The sequence below is a fragment of the Acipenser ruthenus genome, chromosome 9 (assembly GCF_902713425.1).
Source record: "Acipenser ruthenus chromosome 9, fAciRut3.2 maternal haplotype, whole genome shotgun sequence".
NCBI classification, from domain to species: Eukaryota; Metazoa; Chordata; class Actinopteri; order Acipenseriformes; family Acipenseridae; genus Acipenser; species Acipenser ruthenus.
The window spans coordinates 24648958-24673247 of record NC_081197.1 but is presented as its reverse complement, the minus strand read 5'-3'; the positions used below and the strand labels follow the sequence as shown (position 1 = coordinate 24673247).

General features: G+C 41.5%; 1 protein-coding gene across 1 annotated transcript in view; it reads right to left on the bottom strand.

Moving 5' to 3' along the window:
* LOC117406232 (dynein heavy chain domain-containing protein 1) overlaps nt 1-24290 on the bottom strand; it is a 304176-nt gene that overhangs the window by 148376 nt on the left and 131510 nt on the right. Inside the window, exons 21-22 of the mRNA XM_059029741.1 lie at nt 19335-22611; nt 16261-16381 (exon numbers count right to left, since the gene is read on the bottom strand). Coding sequence (XP_058885724.1) covers nt 16261-16381; nt 19335-22611 — 3398 coding nt within the window. The remainder of the gene's footprint in view (nt 1-16260; nt 16382-19334; nt 22612-24290) is intronic.

Genomic DNA, 24290 nt, shown 5'->3' with positions numbered 1-24290 from the left:
ACAGGGCACAGCTGTTCAAAGTTTTTTTATTGCACTTGCCAACCTGGCATTGCCGTCTCTTGCGGCTCTCAGCAGGGTTGCCAGCTTCAGCTGTGGGTACACGCTTGGCAGTTTCTCTCTGTTCCAAATGCTTCTTGTGAAGTTCCTGTGCTAACTGTAAAATATATTCTCTCCTTGGTAAACTCTGCTCCGTGCATTCTTTCTAAAGTACCCAATACATTGTAAAACATCTGAACAGGTCACTGTCGGGAGCCAGCTTTCACTGAATACTTCCGTGCCGTCTGATCCAAACATCAATTTCATATTTTGTTGCATTATAAAACTCCACGGTCTCTGGTATTTATTTTCACTAGTCCCGATGCTAATTGACTGACCAAAGCAGCGCAGCTGGCAAGAAGGCGTCAGCCTTTCAAAAGACTGACTGAAAAACAATAGACTGTCAGTCATTCACTCAGGCAGAAAGTAGAGACTAATCGAATTACAGTTAAACACATTGCAGACTGGTAAATAAAAATAATAAAATAGAATACCATTCTGTATAATGAAAATACAATTGTTTTCTGTGTGGCCGTCAATGTGACTGCTCCCGGCCGGGGCTTTTAGGTATAATGTAGTATATCTCCTTCATTTCTGCACTCCCGTGTTTCATGCTTTGTGAGAATATTTAATACATACGGACAGAAAGGTACATGAACGCACAGCCCCATATGTGTTACATGACTGGAGAAAATTACATTTTAAAACCAAAAAACGCCAAAATGACCGCCGCGGGGCTTCTAGTGTTAATAAACTCTAAAGTCTTTCACAGCTGAGCTTGTAAATGCCATATATTGATACCAGGTATATCTAAACTGCTTCAGGAATTTGCAATGCCAAACTGGCCCCATGTTGGTTGCAAGTCAGTATCCAATAGCTTGGGGAAGCTTCATACAGCCCTATATTTATCATTCACGGTGAGTGCTAGGATTTCAACTTGCGTCTTGATTTTACATCTCATGTTCCACAGTAAGGAAGTCTGGCATCTCAAACACAGTTCTATTAACTTTTATTTACTTCAAGTATTCTTAGTGTTTTGTTAACAGGACTGACAAACTGCTGTTTTTGCTTTTAGTTTATATCTACCAGAAATGCAAAGTAATAAAGTAAGTTGTTAAGAACCTGAAGGTGGGACACAACTAGATTACTGTACAACAGCTGCTCATGGCTTATGATGCCAATTGTGATGGGGTGCAGCCTATTTTGTGGTGGTTTTGGTTTTTTGTATTGTTTAGAGTGGATATGAGTGAGTTTGGGGTGTGGTTCAGTGAATTTGTGTGAGGAATGTGTGGAATGTGCCTGGGCTAATGAGGTGCGAATTGCCCAATTAGCCCAGGCACCTGTATAAAAGGGAGGGATAGGGTATGTTAGTGGGAGAGTGTTTGGAACAGTGAAAAGACGTGTGTGAGAGAGAGAGAGAGAGAGAGAGAGTGAGTGATTCTTTGTGTATAGTTTGTGTTTAAAGCCTGTTTTTGTGTTTGTCTTTTTGGTTGGCCATCGTGCCTTTTTATTTGTGTTTTGTTAATTAAAATATTTTGGTTTCACTGCACTTTCTGTCTCTGAGTCTTCCCTCTGCCGCTATCCTGCCACAGGTTGGTGTCACAGAAGTGGGATAGCGCCCCCTGGAGACTCAGAGCGGAAGTGCAGTTTTTTTGTTTTGTTTAAAAAAAAAAAAAAAAAAAAAAAGGGAAAGAGAGGATGAGGTGGAGGAAAATGGAGCTGGCCCAGGAGGAGGCAGATGACAGCTGGGAGCTATTTTTAAAAGGGCTCGCGGCAGAGTTGTGCCCCGGCTATGAGGAGGAGGAGCTGCCGCTGCAACAGCCCGAGTGGGAGGAGCCCGAACGTCCAGAGCCCGAGTGGGAGGAGCCCGAACGTCCACAGCCCAAGTGGGGGGAGCCCGAACGTCCACGGCCCGAGAGGGAGGAGTCGGTGCGTCCACGGCCCGAGAGGGAGGAGTTGGTGCGTCCACGGCCCGAGAGGGAGGAGTTGATGCTTCCTCCACCAGCAGGGGAAGATTACCTGCTGTCTCTTCCTCCATTGCCGCCACCAGCAGAGGGAGCATGCCTGCTGGTTCACCTGCCGCTGCAAGAGCCGGAAGAGGAAGAGCCAGTGCGTCCTGTGTCCGGAGGGGAGAAGCTGAAGGCCCAAACCCCTATTTTTTTTTTTTTGGGAGGGACGAAGGCGTGAAGCTCAGGCTCCACAGCAGCCGTTGTTTTTGCTGCTGAAGGGAGCCCAGCGGAGACGCCCGCCACCAGCTCTACCCCCGCTGTCGGAGGAGCCGGCAGCACCACCAGCCCTACCCCCGCTGTCGGAGGAGCAGGCAGCGCCACCAGCCCTACCCCTGCTGTCGGAGGAGCCGGCAGCGCCACCAGCCCTACCCCCGCTGTCGGAGGAGCCGGCAGCGCCACCAGCCCTACCCCCGCTGTCGGAGGAGCCGGCAGCGCCACCAGCCCTACCCCCGCTGTCGGAGGAGCCGGCAGCGCCAACAGCTCTAACCCCGCTGTCGGAGGAGCCAGCAGCGCCACCAGAGGGAGACGAGCTGCTGTTCCCGCCTCCACCACCACCACCCAAGGGAGAGGAGCAGGAGCTGCCTCTGCCTCTACCACCACCACCCGAGGGAGAGGAGCAGGGTCCGCTGCTGCTGCCGTCGCCTCCCGAGGGTCCGCTGCTGCTGCCGTCGCCTGGGGTCGCCAGGGATCCTGCTTCGCCTGGGGTCACCAGGGATCCTGCTTCGCCTGGTGTCGTTGAAGGTCCTGCTTCGCCTGGGGTCGCTACACTGTGGCCGGAGCCCCACGGAGGGGAGCTGCCGGCCATGAAGAAAGGGGGAGAGATCAGGAGACCAGTTCCCCTCGCAGCAGTTTCGCTGCCGGAGATCGTGTGCTCGGAGCCCCACGGAGGGGAAATGCCGGCCATGAAGAAGGGGGGGGAGGTCAGGAGACCAGCTCCCCCAGCCGCACTTTTGCGGCAGGATAGTGTGTGGCGGAAGCCCCGGAAGAGGGAGCTGCCGGCCACGAAGAATTGGGGGGTGCCGGACCTCCCACCATGGCCACCCCCATGGACACTGTGCTTCCCACTCTTCCGGGTCTTTGAGACTGAGGGGGGAGGTGGCCATGTAGGCCATGTTGTGCTGCACACAAGGAGGGGAGGTGTGTGATGGGGTGCAGCCTATTTTGTGGTGGTTTTGGTTTTTTGTATTGTTTAGAGTGGATATGAGTGCGTTTGGGGTGTGGTTCAGTGAATTTGTGTGAGGAATGTGTGGAATGTGCCTGGGCTAATGAGGTGCGAATTGCCCAATTCAGGCACCTGTATAAAAGGGAGTGGTTGGGTATGTTAGTGGGAGAGTGTTTGGAACAGTGAAAAGACGTGTGTGAGAGAGTGAGTGATTCTTTGTGTATAGTTTGTGTTTAAAGCCTGTTTTTGTGTTTGTCTTTTTGGTTGGCCATCGTGCCTTTTTATTTGTGTTTTGTTAATTAAAATATTTTGGTTTCACTGCACTTTCTGTCTCTGAGTCTTCCCTCTGCCGCTATCCGCCACACAATACTTGGTACTTCTCCTGGCATGATAATACTAATGCAGTTATGTTACATCCTAGCAGGAGCACTACTTGGGCCACAGAAACCTCAAGTCTCTATTTTGATTGGAAATGATAATTGTTATTGCCTTTGTCATTTTTTTTTTCTTAACAGAGTAAATTGTTCATTCTACTTTAAAATCGGGGCATGTCGTCATGGAGACAGATGTTCTAGGTTGCACAATAAGCCAACTTTCAGCCAGGTAAATTTTGTATTCTGGAGAGCAATAAATGCCTGTGGACATTTTTGCTTGTTGAATCTTCAATTTCTTAAACATTTAATTTAATAATAAACACCTGTATCTATAGTCTACCAGCTTGGGTGTATCCAATTATACTTGAGTAATAACTGATATGCAGTATGTTGCCCTGAAACCTGAGCATGTTTTCTCATTTATGATGGTATAAAGACCTTGAATAAATGTAACCTACACGGTTAATCTCAACTATTAACATTCCTAATAACACCTGGTAATCTGTGAAATGCTTGTTAAAGAAAATGCATTAACTAGGCATCTATCTCTATTTGCAGTACTGTACATTATGGACCTTGTTCATTAAACTTCAAGGAATTTTAAAAAACATGTTAAATTAGAACATAGACCATCTCTTAAATTAGAATGTCAAGAGCAGTAAGAAAATACTAAATGTTTATATTACAGCACCACAGGGCTATATTCACAGTAAGTGTCATGTTCCAAATATTGGATTTAATATTATATTTAGTTAGGTTATCTGCTTAGGTGATTTCTGAGAGGTATGTTTTTGATTGTATTTGTTTTTGGGGGGCAGCAGAAAGAAAAGATCACCCTTTTGATAGGCAGTGCTGTCCTTAGTTGGTCCTGTAGACTTTGTGTCCTGTTTAATAATTACATTTAGTATGCAGGGTCTTCAAAATAAGCCAGCGATACACCTCCTTGGATGTCACGGTATAAAATTGACGGTATGGTAACCATCAAAGGATATACCACGGTTATCGTCGTACCGCGGTATGTCATTTTTTTGTAATCCTTTTTAAATGGCTTTTTAAAGAAATACACTGTGGTCAAGTCATTTAACAAATAACTTTAACCCTTAGTGGTCCATTTATTCAGCGCCTCTCAGGCGTCGGGTCCAATTCATTTTCACACGCGCAGTTTATTTTATACCCGTTGTTTTAAAAGTTTTTTTTCACAGTAAAACAGGTTTAAAAGACACTGCATATCAACAGAACACTCAGTACTGCATCTCCAGCCCTGCCCCACCCCTTGTTTGCTGTATTTCACATACCTCTTCGTAGTACTCTGCATACTGATAAATCATCTCCTTATCACTCGTTTTATCACCAAACTCAATAATGCGATCCAAGTCATTATGTTATTACTATAACATCTCCAAAAAGCTCTGCAAATGTCTGTGGTTTTCTTTGATCGCTGGATGCGGAAGCAGCTATCTTGTTTGTTTATGTCCCTGTTATCTCTGGTGCAGGGTCTATGTGTATTGCTCAGATCCGCCCCTTTCTTCGGCTCCTATTGGTTTAATTCGGCCATTGAAAGGTTCTCGGCTTTTTCCGGAGAGAAAAAACGACTAGAGACCTGTGCTTGACGTCTTTTTGGACCGGAAAGGAATAATTGTAATGTCGAACCCAGTCCGACATAGGACCGCAAAGGGTCAAAGTTTTAAACTAAATCTTAATGTTAAATTGCAGTAGTTCAATTTCTGCTACAAAACTTGCTGAGAAAATAGTTTCCATCAATTTGAAAAACAAAATATTACAGCAGAATGTCTAATTACACCACACTAATGAACTGGTCTGGCTTTGAAATCTCCATTTGCAAATGAAAGGTGCTATACATTGTACAACAAATCAAATTCAGAGGCAGGTGGTTGTGTTAATAAATTTGCACACACCTACATATATAACACAATCCAAATATTGAACGTGTAAATAAATGATTTTATTACAGTATCTGAGTTAAACGGAACAGCAAGGCGGACGTGTTGCAGATATGCTGATTTACATTTTATTAGGCAGTCAGACATTGTCTAGATCTGCATAAAAGAACATTCACAATTCAAATTCTCTTGTGCAGGTATTTAAGCACAGTGCATACTGTATGTTCTACTTCGTAAAGATTATAGTGATTCCACTAAACAAGTTTTAAACAAGTGGTGAAAACGCGCTTTCTATGTGCCGACAGCCTGATTTTCAAGAGGCAAAGTAAAAACTAGGTTGCAAAGGAGGGTAGGATATCTACAGTAATACAGTACAGTTTACACACTACTTAAACAGAATTTGATTTAGTTTCCTAGGACATTTGGTAGCTTATATCACCGTAGAACCGCCGGGTTTATGCTACTACCTAGAACCGCCAGCACTAGTCATTTTGACGGGTACATTTTAAACAGCTTCGGTATGAAAATGAAACACAAACTGGAAAGTTTTATTTATGAACATCATATCTAACATTTGCATAGCAGAAACACTATTTAAATGAAAAAATAAACATAAAAGGCTTTTTTCAAATTTAGCACATATAATGCATGACAAAAAAATGAAAAACTATAATAAAATAAACATTTCAAAAGATACTGTGTAAACAGATGTAAACTGCTATATGTACATACGAAATTGAAAAAACGAAGTCATTATTTACAAAAATAACAAAAGGCTTTTTTTTTCACATTAGCCTACTGCATAGCACAACTTCAAAAAAAGAAAAAAAATATAAAATAAACATTTCAAAATAAGTGTAACCATGTTAACTGGATATATGAAGGCCTACATACACAATTGTAAAATCAAAATAATTTATAAAAAATAACAAAGTAACTTGTTTCCCATTGTGTAACGGGAATGCGCGTTCAGGGAAACATGCTTCAAAGCATCCCCCATATTAGCACAATCCACACAGATCAACTTGTCGTGTGCATTTACCACATACTGCTCTTTCACACTGGGCACAGATATCAGAAGTTTTATTTTTACTGCATTTAGTTACCTGGCATAGTTTTCTGTTGCGTGTGTCACTTGATGGCTGCGCACTGAATCCAGGTTGAGCTGCGTTTCCCTGCTGCTTTGCAGTTTTCTGATTGAAATGTTTCTGCCAAAGCTCCATGGCTAGCATCATAAGAGATCACTCCTACTGATATTTTCTCCGGTGCATTCATTGTACAAAAGAAAGAATTGATGGCTGCCATGTCCAGTACATTGTGAAATACAGCACCAGGACACCGGTGATTGCTTTCACGGAGTACTACGTTTTGCGCAGATGGTGGAAACTGTCTTGCTTTGTTTACTGTTCCGCCCGGCTTTTTTTTTTTTTTTTTCAACCTGTTTTGCTAATTTAAATTTAAAAGCACGGTGTCGCTGGACAAACAAACCTGTCAAATTTGGGATCAAGTTTTGGCTGGCAGCGGACCCTACCCCTACCTGTGCAAAGACGAAACTCGCCCAGCTGGTCAGACTGGGTGATAATGTGTTAGGCTGATGTGACTGTGCTTAGGAAAAGGGGTGAATGTTACCAATACATTTTTTTTATTTATTTATTTTTTATTTCATTTCATTAATGCAGTGGCTTCATTTGCATGGTAGTTTCTATACTGTCATTTATCAATTCTGTGACATGTATAGAATACATTTTAATTCAAGCTGTGTAATTTGTCCCAGTGCCAACCAAAACAATTGTGTTGCATGTTTGGTTTGGCCAAGATTGTACCGTATTGTTACTGCATAAAGAAAACACAGCTGCATAAGGCTTGGTAACATTCATCCCTTTTCCTAAGCACAGTTACATCAGCCTAACACATTGTCACCCAGTCTCTGACTGGCAAAACTGAACATGCAACACAATTGTTTTGGCTGGTACTGGGACAAATTACACAGCTTGACACACATTTCACATTTTAAAAATACATTACTAATAGTGTAAGTAATCATATGGAAAAAATGCAAATAGCATTTGGTACCTTGTTAGCACGTTCTGAATGTGAAAAAAAAAATGAGATATATGTATATATCTCAAATTATTTAAGCCGATTTTCCTGTGTATTATGTTTGTTTGTGTTAAGTTTGTTTTTTGGGGTGTATCCCTTTAAAAAAGATGGCCCTGTTTCTTAATTCGTTGATGCTCACACTTTTTGAAAACAGGATATAGTTACCGGTAAGGGATTGGCCGGTGAGAGGAAACAGGTGAAGAAACAGGAGTTTGCCTACAAGACTAACAATGATTGTATGTATAGGGTTTGTTGTATCTTAATATAAAAAAAAAAAACTTCATTTGTACTGCATTTGTATTTTTAGCAGTATTAGCAATAAAAAGTACGTCTCGCGATATGGAAATTATTATCGATATCGAACGATATCAATATCATATCAAAATATTGATATTGGTGCCCACCCCTAATTCTTATTATTATTAGTATTACTGTTGTTATTATTATTATTATTATTATTATTATTATGCATTAATATCTTTATTCCACCCTGAAGGGCTCGGCCTATATTGCAATTGGCCAATATCCACAGTTGTTTGTCAAAAGTATCCCATGTATGCTTCTGTTACACACATTAAATGGTGATTTCTTGTTTCTTTTGACAATATATTTATCCAGGGCTATAAGAGCACAACACAAACAAAGCAGTACATAACTGTAACAAGCTTTTTGTTTTTTGAACTTTTTTATATTAGAAAACAGAAGAATAGGGGGATTTTAGGAATGTACCATCTACATACAGGTAGTGGACAAAAAAATGGAAACACCAATGTAAAGTCACTTAATAGGGCGTTGGGTCACTATGGTATCCTGCTCTGTGGAGTTCTCGGGGGACCATTTTTGATGAAACTAGCTGCTCACGGCCCAGGTTGAAATTTGCAGTCAATTGATCTGCAGTTGCTCGCCTGTGTTGCCTTGCACTTCGAATTAATGCACAAATATCACGATCCTGGAGTATGCGCTTCCGCCCACTGTTGCCTTTTGCTGATGATGTCTTTCCCTCGGAGTTCCATGCCGACATCACCTTAGACACCATTGCTCGTGAAACATCAGCAAGTTGAGCTGTCTTGGTCACTGAAGCTCCTGCCAAACGCGCCCCAACAATCACCCCTCTTTCAGAGTCACTGAGGTCTCCTCTTGCAGCCATGCTAGCCATAATTATAGGCAACCAGGCCTGTCCAGCATTTTTATACATGACCCTAAGCATGCTGGGAAGTTATTTGCTTAATTAAAGCATGAGCCACACCTGTGTGGAAGCCCTTGCTTTCAGTATACTTGGTGTCCCTCATTTACCCAGGTATTTCCATTTTTGTGTCCACTACCTGTATATTTACCATAAATAAATAGGGATATTTATAGGAATGTACTATATACATGTATTCAACATTAATTGTAGGGTGTTACACTTCCATTAATTAGGGTTTGTAAGCTTTGGACGACCATTGTATACGCACACACACACTGTATAAATCTATTCTCTAGCAGCTTACAGGATTACAATTTTAGGTGCCCTGCCAAACAGGCAAACTAACGTTTCTACATATTGTGGCGGCGGCAGACAAAAGAAACACACCAAAGGCAGTTTTGGGGCCAAAACAGCGGTAACAACAACCACTGTTTATTTCTTCCTTGAGAAATGAACGCTCTGAGAAATGGGATGGGGGTCTGGTAGTAAAACCTGGAATGCAACTGCTTTGCAATTGTCCTAAACAAGTCTCACTGACACTGCCAGGTCATATTAAAACCTGCATACATGTTTGTGAAGTTCACAGAGTTTTCTTGGAATTGAATTGTAGTTTGGCGCGGTAATGTCGTAGTGCTGTTATGGGCAGTCACTGTAATGTCCGTCGCGATGATGTCGTAGTGCTGTTATGGGCAGTCACTGTAATGTCCGTCACGGTGATGTCGTAGCTCTGTTATGGGCAGTCACTGTAATGTCCGTCGCGGTGATGTCGTAGTGCTGTTATGGGCAGTCACTGTAATGTCCGTCGCGGTGATGTCGTAGCGCTGTTATGGGCAGTCACTGCAATGTCCGTCGCGGTGATGTCGTAGCGCTGTTATGGGCAGTCACTGCAATGTCCGTCGCGGTGATGTCGTAGCGCTGTTATGGGCAGTCACTGCAATGTCCGTCGCGGTGATGTCGTAGCTCTGTTATGGGTAGTCGCTGTAATGGCCGGCGTGATAATGGCCCCCGCGATGATATCGGCAAGGTCTAAGCCACGTGTTGTGCTGAACTTTTTAATTGCACTTGGGATTATGCTATTTTTTGAGTTTGAAGAGGTTAAGTGTGGAACTTTGATCTGTTTGTTTTAAAATGAAGCGACCATTGAACAGTGGCGTGTCGTGACAAAATTGACTATTTTTTTTTTTTGGCAGCTACCTGTAAGCCACAGATACCTTTCATAATTTGAATTCTGAAAGTGCTGAGTATATCCTTTCCCTGATTGGTCAGCTGTCAGAGCTTTGACTTTCCCATTGGTTGCTAAAGCAGGGCCTTCAAGTGAGGCAAAGAATACCCTGGAAGATTTATGGTCCGCCTCTGCTCACTCCTGATTGGTCGCCTGTCTAAAAAAAAAATGGACATTCTTCGCCTATTGGTTAAACTCACTTAAGACCTTCAAGTGAAACAGAGAATACCCTCAACTGTTTTTTTCTAGCGTCTGGTCGTTGTTTTAGACTGATGCGGTGCAAATGCAGATCTCTTATTGGCTGATCACATCCCTTTCAGGAAACCCCTAGACTCTTAAAAAACCTCTAGTAAACCCTGTACGTCATCTTGGATAAAGGCGTCAGACAAATGAACAAATAATAATTAGAGTAGTATGTTTCATATTATAAGCAAGCACACTGTACACAAGTGAGTGAGGCAACGTAATGTCATTTGACTGATGGTTTACTTGGCACTGTCTGGTCAGCAGAGAATACCTTGAAGGTCCTGACAGCACGCCACTGTCATTGAATGACTTACCGACTGGTTGGAGAGCACATGCAGGGATTAATTATTAACTGTGTTAAATGCACTTTATTAATACAAGTTTCTACATTCTATTCTGTGGTTTAAAATGTTAACTTATTAATGGGTGAAGAGAGAAATAGGACTGTTGTTAAATTGTGTTTGGGTATTATTAGCGTTTTCTTTATATGCAGTGCATTGCAACTGACCGTGTTATGATATACTGTTTCTAGAAATGCAATAGTGAATAATTGGCATTTTGCTATTTGATAACTTATGTGTATATTTGTGTCAATTAAGTAAAAGTTATAAAAAATTCTCTTTGTAAATTACAGTAGAGCAGAGAAAGAAAGGTATATCATTTAGAGGTCAGGGTCTATAAAATAAGGAATGTGCAGATAGTTTGTTTAACCATGGGTCTAGCGAACTTTAATATTGTTGGAAAGAATGTTTTTCTATAAATTGTAAATATATTTATACTTACCCGTGGTGTAAAGGTTAATTAGTATACTGCTATTAAGCGTATGGGGGCAATTAGGTGCAATAAATGTAAGAATGCAATATCAAGCTTTCTTTCTTTCTATTTCTTTTGTGGGGGTCAACTTACTCTATGCTCAAATTTGTAGTTGTGAAAGTTCCTTGGTTTTGTGTTCCCTGGTTTAGGGTAGGGTGTAGGAGGGATAACTTGTTTTATGTGAGTTTACTACTATGTCCTAGTGACGGCTTTGGTGAGAATTAACACAAACATTAGTAGATTAAATATTTACCTGGCACCTCAGATAGCCAACTGTTACACCTTAATCTATATATCATTAGTAAGTTTAATGTGATATATTCTACGATTGTCTGCACCATTTCAGTTTAGGCTGTGTGTGGGTGTAATGTGTGTGTGTGTGTGTATATGTGTGTGTGTGTGTGTGTGTGTGTGTATATACATATATATATATAGCAAGCTACTAGATACATCACAGCCTGCGCGCTGCTGCTGACTGCTGCTGTGTGTATGTGTGAAGATAAGCAGTGTCATGTTTCACTGGCTCTGCTAGCTGCTTGAATGCAGGGTGATAGCTTTGACGAGTTTTTGTGCTTAGAAACTACTGTAAAACAACTTAATTTCGCTAATGACCTTCAAAGTCAATTTTTGCTGCAATAAATGTTTGCGCTTTTTCTTTTAATGTACGACACATTTTATGGATTTTTAATAAACGTGAAATTAGCAAACATTTCGTGCTTGCGAATTTCTTGTTTTACAGTATGAGATTTACTTTCTGACTTTTCTGATTTCAGTCTAATATTTGTGGACTATAAAATAGTACTATTGATTAAACTTTCCTTGTGTCTAGCGTGTGTATGTGTGTTCATAGTAAATCCTCGATCTTGTAACACGTCATTTAATTCAAGAACTAATCAACCTAGATTAACTCTAAATTATTAAATATAGAATTGTTATTACAGCAGCGTGGCAGACTCCTGGCAGCAGAGAGCCGAGCAGGGGAGGACAATATTTAAATAGGCGCAAAGGACGCTGGGACTGCGGGATTTTTGGAAAAATGTTAATAATTGTTGTTATTTCAAGGTCTGTGGGCAGGGCAAAGCCAACCAGGAAGCACCAGCAGCAGATGGCGCGAAGAAGACCACTGGGAGCCCCGACGGTCCCAGGCTGGCAACCCCGGGGACTTGCAGTCAGCACGACCAACCAACACGAGCATCAAGGTCAGTCACTACAATGGGACTTCGTCCTAGGAAGACCACCAGGCGAAGTTCCGCATATCGGCCTGGGCGAACAGTTGGGGTCCAGAAGCTCGATCTGCCAGCTGGCAGCGGTGCTGGAGGGGAAGGCACTGCAGGTCCTGCTCAACTTAGACCCGGCAAGGCAGTATGTGACCCCCTCTCCGCAGCCCTTAGCTGCTGGTTCGGGAAGGTGGAACCCGCCGGGGAGAAGCTGGGAGTCCTGGCGGTGGACATAGCATAATTGGCTCGATGGGGGTATCCGGATTACCTGCTGGTCATTCAAGAGGACCATGTGATGGAGGAGTTAATCCGTGGTCTAAACACTGCCTCACTCCGACGGCTCGACTCCCCAACCTCCCTAGAGCAGGCCTTGGCCCACGCAGAAAGGGTCGAGGCCATGCTCGAGGAGGGCGAGTCCGGGATGTGAGAAGGGTCTGTGGAGCCAGTGAGGCTCCTCCAGGCTCAATATCATTGCCTAGAGGACCTGCACAGGAAGCCCAAACCAGCAGGAAATGAAAAACGGTTGGCTTAGATGGGGGACAGCCTCCCTGCAACCCTACTTTTCCCCTGCAAAATGGCAGTGGTAGGCTGGATTGGCCAGAGCAGCTGCCTGCAGTACCATGCTTGCTCAGTGGGGTCCAGTGCAAAGCCCTTGTGGATACCAGCTCCACCATCTCCATTGTACATGCATGTTGAGCAACGAGATAGCCCCCCCCAACGTCCACCTCCAACCATCACTGGTCAGATCGTGCCCATGATGGGACGGCGATGCCTGAAGATACAGCTCTGGCTGGCGAAGATCAAGAATGGCTGCATCCTCGGGCTAGATCTCCTGACCAAGGTCGGGGCCATGCTTGACCTGGCCAGGGGAACCATGCACCTCAGCCGGGACCGCTTACTGCTGACCCCGTTCCCAGAGAAGGAGCTGCAGGACCGGGGCAACACCGGCGTGCCGTCTTAGGAGAAGAAGGACTTGTCAGACATGGAGAGGCAATGACCGGCCCCTCCTAGAAACAGAGGACATCGCAAGACAGTGGCATTCCCAGTAGGGCCCGGATGGAGAGAGAGTCGTAGCATACTACAACCGGGCACTAAGCAAGGTGAGTGGAACTATAGTGTAACCCGCTGGCAGCTCCTGGCTGTGGTACAGGCTGTGCACAAGGTCTGATCATACCTGTATGGTCAGAGGTCCCAGGGGAGGCTGAGCCCCCGGACTCAGGATGACGTTTCCCCCTCAACTCTAATTATGTGCTTGTTACTTTGGAGGCTACACACTATAATATTTGGCGAATTGGGTATAAAAAATGGCAATTTTTTAATGGCACTTTGTCATACTGATAATACAAGCACATGAAATTGTAAAGTGATTTTTATATAAATTTAAGTTAATGTTATTGTCTAATGGCTTTTATAATATATGTACAACACAAGATAAACCAGTTTCAAACTCGAGTGCCAGCCAGAAATGCTGTAGATTCATTAGGAGTAGCTATCGGAACTTCGCATGTCTAGTGCCTTCTATAGAAATAGATACATGAAAAGGGGGTGTATACTGTACAATATACTGGACACCTGAAGCACATGACTAAATTCAGCTCCTGATTTGAACTTTTAAATATGTTTGACTTGTAATACTGGTAGAGGGGGGCAGAAGAACAAAAGAAGTCTCCCGTCTTTCTAACTTGAACAGAGGCAGAGATATCAGCGATTAAAATGTAACAGAGGCATCTCGAACTATTACCCAAGGAAGTCAGGCAGAAAGTCAGAACTTCACGAAAAAAGATCCCTCACGAGAAGAATAATCAAAGTCCAAAATCTTTTTTCGTCAGAGTACTTCTTTCGCAAGAACAGATTATTTTTTTTCATGAGAAGAAAATGTTTGTGAGACATGTGACAAAAAGTATTTAAAAGATAAAAATGAATACATTTCTGACTCACCGAAAAGGAAAGATAATGTTATAGTTAGTCTTATAGAATCTGTCTGTTCTTTAATCACCTGCACACTATTAACCACTTTGCCACACCACCTCACAAACAAAGATTTTTTTCTTACAATTTTTTCTAACCCAGTGGTGGCCAATTCACCAACCACTATGATCCATTGTGGTAGATCTCAACGGGCACCGCGATCCACCAGTAAGCTATGACCAACAATTATTAGCGGGATTTAATATAACAGTGTCCAATACGTAAGATAGTAATAATAAAACAAAACAACCACAACAACAAAAATGTAACAAATGCGTAATCAAAGCATTTTAATATTAAGCATAGGTAGTTATAAAACAGAAACTTACCAGTCTTGAAACCTGGTGTAGGCAGAGCTCTACGCTAACTAAGTTAAATATAGTCACACACTGAAATTTAGGGGCACACAAAAAAAAAAATAGAATTTTGCTCAAATGTATAGTTGAATATCTACAAATCTTTTTTTTTTCCTTCCTTTCTTACATAACACTTGTGCAGTTCAGTACTTTTGCATCAACAAAATTATAATGAACAACTTTTCTTTCCAACTTAATTGATTTTTAACTGCTTGGTAGCATCTTCCTCAGAATGTGCTATTTGCCTGTTTATGGTAGCAGGATGTTCTGGCTGACGTTTCCAGATGTATGCCTGTCCGCACATTGCGTGCCGTTTTGAAGCACTGTGCTTTAATATTTTTTCACGTTTTGAACTTCTGGCTCCTTGTTAAAATGCAGTCTTACCTGCCATCTGTTCCCCTGCTTCCTGACAAAACGTGCAAAACATGGATTTTTTTTTTTTTTTTAACATTGTCAAATTAAGCCAGGGAAAATCTTTTAGCCACTTTTGGTTGAACTTGTATGTTCTTTTGCTACTTACAAAAGAACGCGCTGAACACGCTGTAACTAACATAGCCCATCTCGAAGTTCCCTGTTCGCTTTCATCTTCTGACATACCTTCATTTCTCATTTCTTGTAAAGACGCCGACATATCTGAATTTTGTTCATCGCGGTTTTCTTTTGAAACCTCTCCAATCACATGAAAATGTGTTATTTTCCTCATCTTGGTTTGACAAGTTTTCAAATTGTCTGGAAACTAATAGCCATCGCACTGATAAATCAGTGAAATTGGCGGGCTATGGGATTTGTACTTTTTAATGTGCGATTAACAGTACAATACAATTGAGCAATGAGAGTTTAGATCCGACTGTTTTTTTTTTTTCTTAATAACTTTTCCACTGAAAAAAATCATGTTTATTTTTTATTGTCAACCTTATTTTTTTTTTGTCTCATATGCAGAAACTGTCGGGATATTTTCCTGTGCTACTGGCACAGAAGGCTCTGCCCATCAGCCGAAACAAAAACTGTTGCATGCTTATATGTTAGTGCTTGTTCTGATTTGTCCCAAGATCCACCAAAAAATCCACATATTGGCCACCATTGATCTAACCTGAAGAGCTGTACTGAGCATGTTCAGAACCCAAAATTTCAAATCCATATAACTCATGAACGGATTAATATTTTTTCCATCAAACCAGCAAAGGGCACTATTCTGGGCCAGTTCCTTTGTACCCTGAAATTTTCAACAAAAAAAAGTTTGTCTACCGGAGAGTGACAAAAAAACTAAGATGTTTTACATTTCTTCACCATCTAGATCTTGGAATCCGCCCTCCAAGCAGAACGAAATGGCCCACCATCAAGGATCTACCCCACGAGACCACACATTTTTGTGCAAATCCCTTGAACGGTGTCAAACTTATTATAGTACAACATTGTGGTTTAACATTATAGAAGGCTATATTTAAAAGCTATAAACTTTTGGCTTCCAACAATTTCAGGTAACCTAGATGGAATTACGTTTACAATAGGTAAGCAGATCGATGAAGTCTTTCATTATCATATGAGTTACTACAGCAGGTACAAATGTAATAAAAAAAAAAAGCTATAGACCATAAAAAAAAAAAGAATACCCTTCATCACAGAAACAGCTCTGGAAGCAAAGCACAAACACATATCTGTTTAATGCTTACCTGGGGTGCAGGTGCCCTCCAAATCCCCAGATATATGAGACCACAAACATGTTTATGGCCAGTAGATGCTGGGAGGAATGGGTACTAGAGTCATCGGCGTAAAGTGACTGTGCTTCATTCCCTTGAAGTACAAGAAAAAAATACTCATTTTTGAAACCTCATTAGGTCACTATTAAACAATAAGAATTGTTCAGAATCAACATATGCTTCAACATACAATATATTATTTTTGATCTGTTATTGAAACAATCTTTACCAGGAAATACTGTATTGTCTTATATTTAAACAACGGATGATAGGATGATCTTTGTTTTTCTAAATATGAGCATTAAACATTTGTTGACTTGTAAAAGGTAGCATGTAAAGGGTATACAGAATGTATTCATTCTCTCACCAATGTATCGTTCATGTTAGTTGCTTTATGATTCTTGTCTGGTTTTCATTTCTCTTCACATCCTTGAAATTGAAAAGTTTTGAGCTCAGCAAGTTTCATAGCAACATGCCTCTCTAGTGAAGACCATTTCCTATTGTAGTGCACAGAAGGGCTTTTTGCGTAATCGATGTGGGATTAAAGCTAGAGTTAGATGCTAATTTGATTATTAGTTTCACCCTCAACAACTATACAAACTGCCTGCTGACAATTGTGTTGTGATGCACTGGTTAAATTAATTGCTGTTGCTAACAAGATACATTGGGCAGGATTAAAAAACAAAAAAAGTGTTTGTATCAAACTCGTGGTATAGTAATGAGAGCTTTAGTAGCAAGTGATTTTCAGACAAAATGTGTTAATTAAATCAATCTGTTAATGCTTTGAAATTGGGTTGTTAATGAGCGCATTTCTCGTTAAAGTGCTTAATTGTCGCAGGACGGCTACATCACTTCCTGTCTCAATGACTAAATAAGGGGAACTCGTTGATCAAAATGCATGTTAACAAGATCAAGAAAAATGAATGGAAGCATAATCCGCTGTTATGGAAACTGCTAGCGTACAGGGAGGCGGCTCTCCCACCAGCGAGCAGCAGCCACATGGAAATAAAAAATAATGGGAATATCTAGTTTGTGTATAATTTGTAAACTTAATTTAAAATTGTGCATTTTGTCATGCAGAATGTACATTTATTTAGATAATTTCACACATGCAATGCTGATCTGGTGTGTGGGTAAAAATCGGACGGCACATTATACATTTATTAAGCTTTTAAAATTACGACAGAACTCCTCAACCCAATACACAATTTGTTTATAGTTGATTGTTCATGAATTCCTCTAATCATGCATTTTCTTTGGTACTGTTTGTTCACCTCCGCGATAAATAAACTCAAAATAAACACAGAGAATTGTGAGGGTCTGGAACCAACTCCCCAGTAATGTTGTTGAAGCTGACACCCTGGGATCTTTCAAGAAGCTGCTTGATGAGATTCTGGGATCAATAAGCTACTAACAACCAAACAAGCAAGATAGGCTGAATGGCCTCCTCTCGTGTGTAAACTTTCTTATGTTCTTCTGTTCTTATGATTAGAAGTAGCCACCGAACACTTACAGTATTATAAGATGTTATAATATGTGCATACAGACATGTGAAGGTGAGAGTGTACATTGTACATACAGTGTCACACTTGAGCAAAAGTTATTGTATTTCTTGCTCTTATTGTATTACTTGTATTGTAACACTTGAAATATATTTGCTTACGATTGTAAGTCGCCCTGGATAAGGGCGTCTGCTAATAAATAAATAATAATAATAATAATAATAGTGTGGGGGGAGTCAGACAACATTACAAATATGTTAGGCAAAATCCGTGTCAATCATCTCAATCACATTAGGTATTCCATTCATGTCCGTGGCCCCATATTGTACTTTTTAACTATTAGATGAAATGTTTACAGAATACTTAACAACGGCTATTAGGACTATGCTGCATGAATTGTTTATTATTAATGGAATTATAATTAAACTATACCAAGTCACGTTTTTATTTACAATGACAGGAAAACATGTTTTTGCTGACTTTATATACTTTGAATAAAATGTGATTTGGTATAATTTAATAATAAATGAATTATGATTATAGCAGCAGTTAAGTATTCTGTAAATATTTCGTCGAAGTTAAAAAGTGCAATGTGAGGCTGTCAGGTCCTGTTTTAAAAAAATATAGTGTATGTATGTGTGTGTGCTTGTGTGTGTGTGTGTTTAATAGAGAGAGAATACATGCATGTCTCCAGTCATATGTGTATTACTGCCATAGCCTTATCTTTCATTGATTCGCAGACCTTGCACTTTTTTGGGTCATTTCACCTGGGAGAGTGAAACTGACCCCACCCCTTCAGGTCTCTTTCCTGTCAGTAACCAACCAGCTGGTACTTATAATCAGGGATCCTAGGTATCTGTTTGTTGTGGATTAACATGGAAAAACGCTGATTTTCGGAGATTTTTTTGTTTTACACTTGGGGAGGGGCAAAAAACATGCAAGGCATTTTTTGTTTGTTTGATAATAACCAAATCAATACACGTATCATACATAAACATTAACACAGGCAATTTCACGTTGATGGTAATGTGCTGTTACACTCATAAAATACAACATAAAGAGACAAACAAGTATAACAAGAACAACAATAAATACTTACTTAACTGTTACCCAATAGTACTCAATCTTTACATAATGGGGAAAAGCATGAGACTATTAATTTATCTTGTGAACCGGAGCCATTAAATAAAACAGCCTATCACAACACAGTTGTCAACAGGAAAGTTTGCTAATTAAATTATTCTCACTTTTAGTCTCCCCTTGTGGGGAATGCACTAGAGGCATCTTGTTAAGTCATATTTCTATAAATTATAAACACAAGGTTCTAAGGATGTGATGAAAAACAGAAACAACAAAAACTGGAAAACACAAATGATCCATGAGAAAGAAGTAATTCCATTATTTAAAATGTTTCAACTAATTTAATGTAATCAAATTTTAATCCAGCATTCTTGCATTGAGTTGCAAATACATATGGGTAACAATTGTGGCAGACAAATGCAATTTAATCCCCCCCTCCCCCACGCATTACAGCCCAATACATACCTTTGATGGCTATGTGTCCGAGTCGTAATCTTTTTCCCTTTCCCTTCTCTGAGTTACACTGTTCTAAGAAGGCTTGGAGGATTCTGCTGAATGAGGTCACTTCCTGCACGCCATATGCCACTGTCTTGTCCTGTTTAGCCGCAGTCCCCTCGATCAGCACTGGAGAACAGCTACTGCACCTCAGGAAGGCCAGTGTAGGTGCAAACAGATCATCTGCAAGTGTGCTCCATAGGCTCTTTGTCCGTTGATCCAAATTGTACTCCTGGGTGAGGGCCTCCACTGCTGCCTTCCATATTGTCCTCCACACATCCTTTTCAGTGTGGTACACTAATCCACATTGCGTTATCACAGATGGGGAGGCCCCATCCAGCTCCGTAACCTCCAATACAATCTTTAGTCTTTCTCTAGACGGCCTCACTTGCTCTCCACTGGGAAGGCTGAGGAACGGGTTCTCAGTGTCCAACAAAGTGCTGATCGGATCCAGCCACGCCTCTGCCAGTGACTCTCCATCCAACACCACCCATTTCTCTTTGGAAACCCTGGGTTTTTGTTTCAGATCTTTTGTGACAGAATCCCTTTTTTCTGAGTCCTTCAATATTTTTGTAAATGCTCCGTCCAACCATGACCCTTGTGAATGGAAGACTCCAAAAAACTCCTCTATAGAGAGACTGCTGGGGAAAATTATAGCTGTATCCACTGAAGTCCAGGTGGGTTGTCCACTAACCAAGCCGTCCATCTTATTACTAGCTTCCTCTTTGCAGTCCATCTCCTCTGTCCTACCTGCCAGTCTTCTCAAAGCCCCTGCTAATGATCTATAAGAGGTTGTCTTTCCACTGCCTGCAGGTCCTATAAGGATTACTGCTCTTGTTAACTGCAGTGCATGGTAGAGGTCAATGATATTCCTGATGACCCGTTGATCAGAGTGCAGTCCAGATTCCCAGAGTTCCTGGCTCACTGCCGAAACAAGCAAAGCAGAATGAGCATGTTGTTCTGCCCTGAGAATTTGAGGGAAGCAACAGTTGTAAGCTGGGAAGATTTCTTTTAACAGCTCAGAGAACTGAGCTAATTTCAAGGGCTCTGACATGCTTGACATCAAAAAAGAAAAAATTGCCTTAAGAATGGCTTGTTCTTCTTCCATGGTCTGAAGCACATTTGCCGACTTCAAAGACCCATCAGCAGAAGAACTAGGGCTCTTGTGACTCTCCTTTCCTGGCTCCTGGTTCTCTGAAGACTTCACAGATGTAACTTTTTGTTGTTCCAACTCTTTTTCTCTTATTGGCTTGTCCAATTTAATTTTTTTTGTTTCAGCAAGTCCATGTTTTATAATTCCCTCTACCTGATCCTCCTTGTAAAACTGTCTCCTGGCTGAAAATATTATTTTTTTAAGAACTGGGAGCCAGTTGCCACTGCTATGGGGCAGACAGCCGGTGTCCTGAGCCAGAGTAAAAAGAGAGATCAGTTTGTTTGCCAGTTGCTTAGCATGAGTGAACCCAAGGGCTACAAGAGAAACCTCTGCAATAGTTCTACAGTCTGGCTGAATCAGGGAGATGGGTCTAGTGGCTGCCTGCAGGTTTTCTGGTATCTTAGTCAATCCGGACATAATCAGGATACAACCATAGCCAAGTTTGGCAGAGATTGGTCTTCCATTGAAAGTAATGTCCCCTAAAGTAGGGGGCTCAAAAGGCTTGACTTGAACGATCTCAGCTGAAGCTGTTCTACTGACAGAAAGTCCATAAATATTAGGAGAAGGGCAGGCCAAGAAGAAATCTTCACCAGTGTCTCTTTGGAGTTCAGATTCAAGTGATGTTTGTGTCTTAAGACTGGACTGGAATTTATCTGTGTGCTGCTGATACTTCAGCAGTGCAGCTAGGGAGTGGCGGATGTCCAAGAGGTGTTGCCCAAGACATCCCAGTGCTCCTTGTGTCATCAAATCCACAGCATCCAGTACCAACCAGGCTCCAGTCTGTATGGCACCACATAACATTTGGAGAACAATGCTCGGACTGGTCTCCTTAGAGCAATGCACAGTGATCACTTGCTTTCCAAAGGCTTTGCCCAGGTGAGCAACAGTTTCATTTTTGCCTGTCCTGCTGGGCCCAATTAGTGAGCTGCAGCCATAGCTGCTCAAGGCAAATAGCAAGCCTAATGCTGCTCTTTCAGTGTTGGGAGTGTTAACAAACAGCCCGTCATCAGGACCCACATACTCATAGCCATAGGGCATACACAAACCTAAAACATCCATATAGCACCTTTGTTCCTGGGAACTGAAAATTGCAGGGTCTGAACTGTCTGAAACATTTTTTGAGCTCATGTAGTACCTTACCAACCTCTGCCACTCAAAGGATGATTCCAATTCAATTTTCTGGTCTGATAGCCTGGAAAGGATGTCATTGTGCTTTATGTTTAGCAAGACCAAAGCCCTAAGTGTTGACATGACACGGAAAGACTCTTTCCCATTATAACCTGCAGCATGCTCCCGGATGCTCCAGATCAATCCTTGAAGTTTGGCAGCATACCTAGATTTAAGTCCACTCTTATTTATAGGAGCCTTCCTGAAAAGGCACTCTCTGACTTCCTTGCACCAGAGCACCTCCTCTGACACTAGAAGGCTCTGCAAGGGATAGCGGGCTGCCAGGTCCCACCAAAGTTTTTTTAATCTTTCTGGCTCATTAGATTCAAACTTGTTCTTGGTTTCCAACCCCTTCTCTTCTTTTGGTGACTGTCTCTCCAACATGCAATCAATTAGGAGACAATATAAAGTCCCCCTTATCTTTTGCTCCAGGTCGCACAGCCAGTTCACAGGTTTGATGACAGATCCCTGTAAGGTATTAAAAGTTAGCTTCTCTCCCAGTCTCCCACACACCCCACTTACATAGAACTTTACACTGTAGAGCTCCAGACGAGCCCTGTTCTGGGGCCGCTTAGTATGGGACCCAAGCTGCAGCTCCTGCACGCTTGGGAAACACTTGCGTACCAGGGGCAGTAGTGAGGGTGGACTCACATGAGCAGAGAGTAGCTGAATCAGCTCTCCATCACTAAGGAAGTACAGCCGAGGAAATTCAGCCCTGGATGAATCGAAGAGGTAACGAAGATGGTCTGAGATTTCCTCCAAGGTGCCCAGTCCTTCTTTGAGGACCTCTCGCAATTGTTCTCCCCGAATCCGTTCCCGTGTTTCTGTGCCCAGCCTTGGTTTCACCATTGACATTACTAGTGGGTCATATGCGATATCCTCGATCAAGGACTTGTAGCTCTCATCAACCAGTTTGAATCTGCAAAGCTAGAAAGAAAAAAAAGACTGGCTTTGGTATTTGAGCATAATGAGTCAATCGTTTGGTTATATTGGCCATTCTAGTTACATTTTGTAACTATGTTTCCAGTGGAATCTACCACTTTAGAGAAGTACCGCACACTAACTACTACATTATTTCATAATCTTAAAGTAGACATTTTTAATAGGATATACCATTGTACACCACTGATAAGTTATTTAAAAACCAACAGTTTGTTATAGTTTCAACAGAGATGCAGCGCATAAACCTTGCTTAACGTTGTCTTTTACCAATCTGCTGGATAAACAATTAAGAAATCTAATGGGCAATATGTTTTATATATATATATATATATATAGCTGCCTAAATATCCTTTACAAATCAAGGTAATTCTTTGATTTGCGCTTGAATTCCCTAAAATAAAAGCTTCAGTAACCACAAATTAGGTGAACTTGAATGCATTAATAAGTACAATTTAAATAGACCACTGTATATAAATTCCAATAGTAATACTAGATGAATAACTGTTAGGCACCAATGAGCTCCCTGTGCCAATAGAGACCTAAGAGGAAAATATAATCAATAACTGAAAAATTGAGCAAATAACGCTGATTTACAGTGGCATGAAACAAAATGTTAGGTTATCAAATCAAAATGTATTTATAGAGCGCCTTTCATGGCAAGCCATCTCAAGGCGTTTAACAAGGAAGAAAAACATTTAAGTACAATAAAAACAGTAAAATAATAGAATAAAACTAAAGAAGGAAACAGAACAAAATATCAGGTTGAAAGTGTGAAAGATATTATAAAAGTCGATGCGTCTCTCACCAAGCAAGGGAGAGCATTCCAGAGTTCGGGGGCTCTATAACTGAATGCTCTACCACCTGTCTTTTGCTTTAAAATCCTTGGGTCAGTCAGCAACCCTGCATCCTGGGATCGGAAAGGCCGTCCAGGAACACAGGGGACTAAAAGATCCTTCAGATAGGCTGCACCCAAACCATTTAGGGCTTTATAGGTAATGAGAAGGACTTTGAAGTAGATCCTGGACCGCACCGGGAGCCAATGGAGGGGTAATGTGCTCACATTTTTTTGTTCTAGTTAGAACCCTGGCTGTAGCATTTTGTACAAGCTGTAATCGTGATAGAACATAATTTGGAATTCAGGAGAACAGGACGTTACAGTAATCAATCCTAGAAGATATAAAGGCATGCACCAATCTCTCAGCATTTTGCCGTGAAAGAAAACGCCTTGGCAATACTTCTAAGGTGAAAAAAACATTGGTTATGTTCTGGATATGTGGCTCGAAAGAGAGGTCAGGGTCAAAAATTACACCCAGATTCCTCATTTCATTTTTCTGAGAGTAAATTCCTCATTTCATTATCCTCTGTAAAAACAGATAGATCTGTACTTTTTTCATTACCATAACCCTGGTTCCCTCAAATAGAAATGTAACCATTATCGAATGGAATATATCTCTTATAGCCCGAATCACCTGAGCACTTATTATATCAAAGCTGCTCCTTTAAGAAGACCCGTCTTCACCCCACCCCCAGGAGATATCAACAGCTGTCTCATAGGGATCAGCGCCATTTTCTCTTCAGGCCTGCTGTGTTGGAGTGCACATAGTGACCTTGAAGGGTAATTGTTACATTTGTATTTCAGGGAACCAGGGTTATGATAATAACCT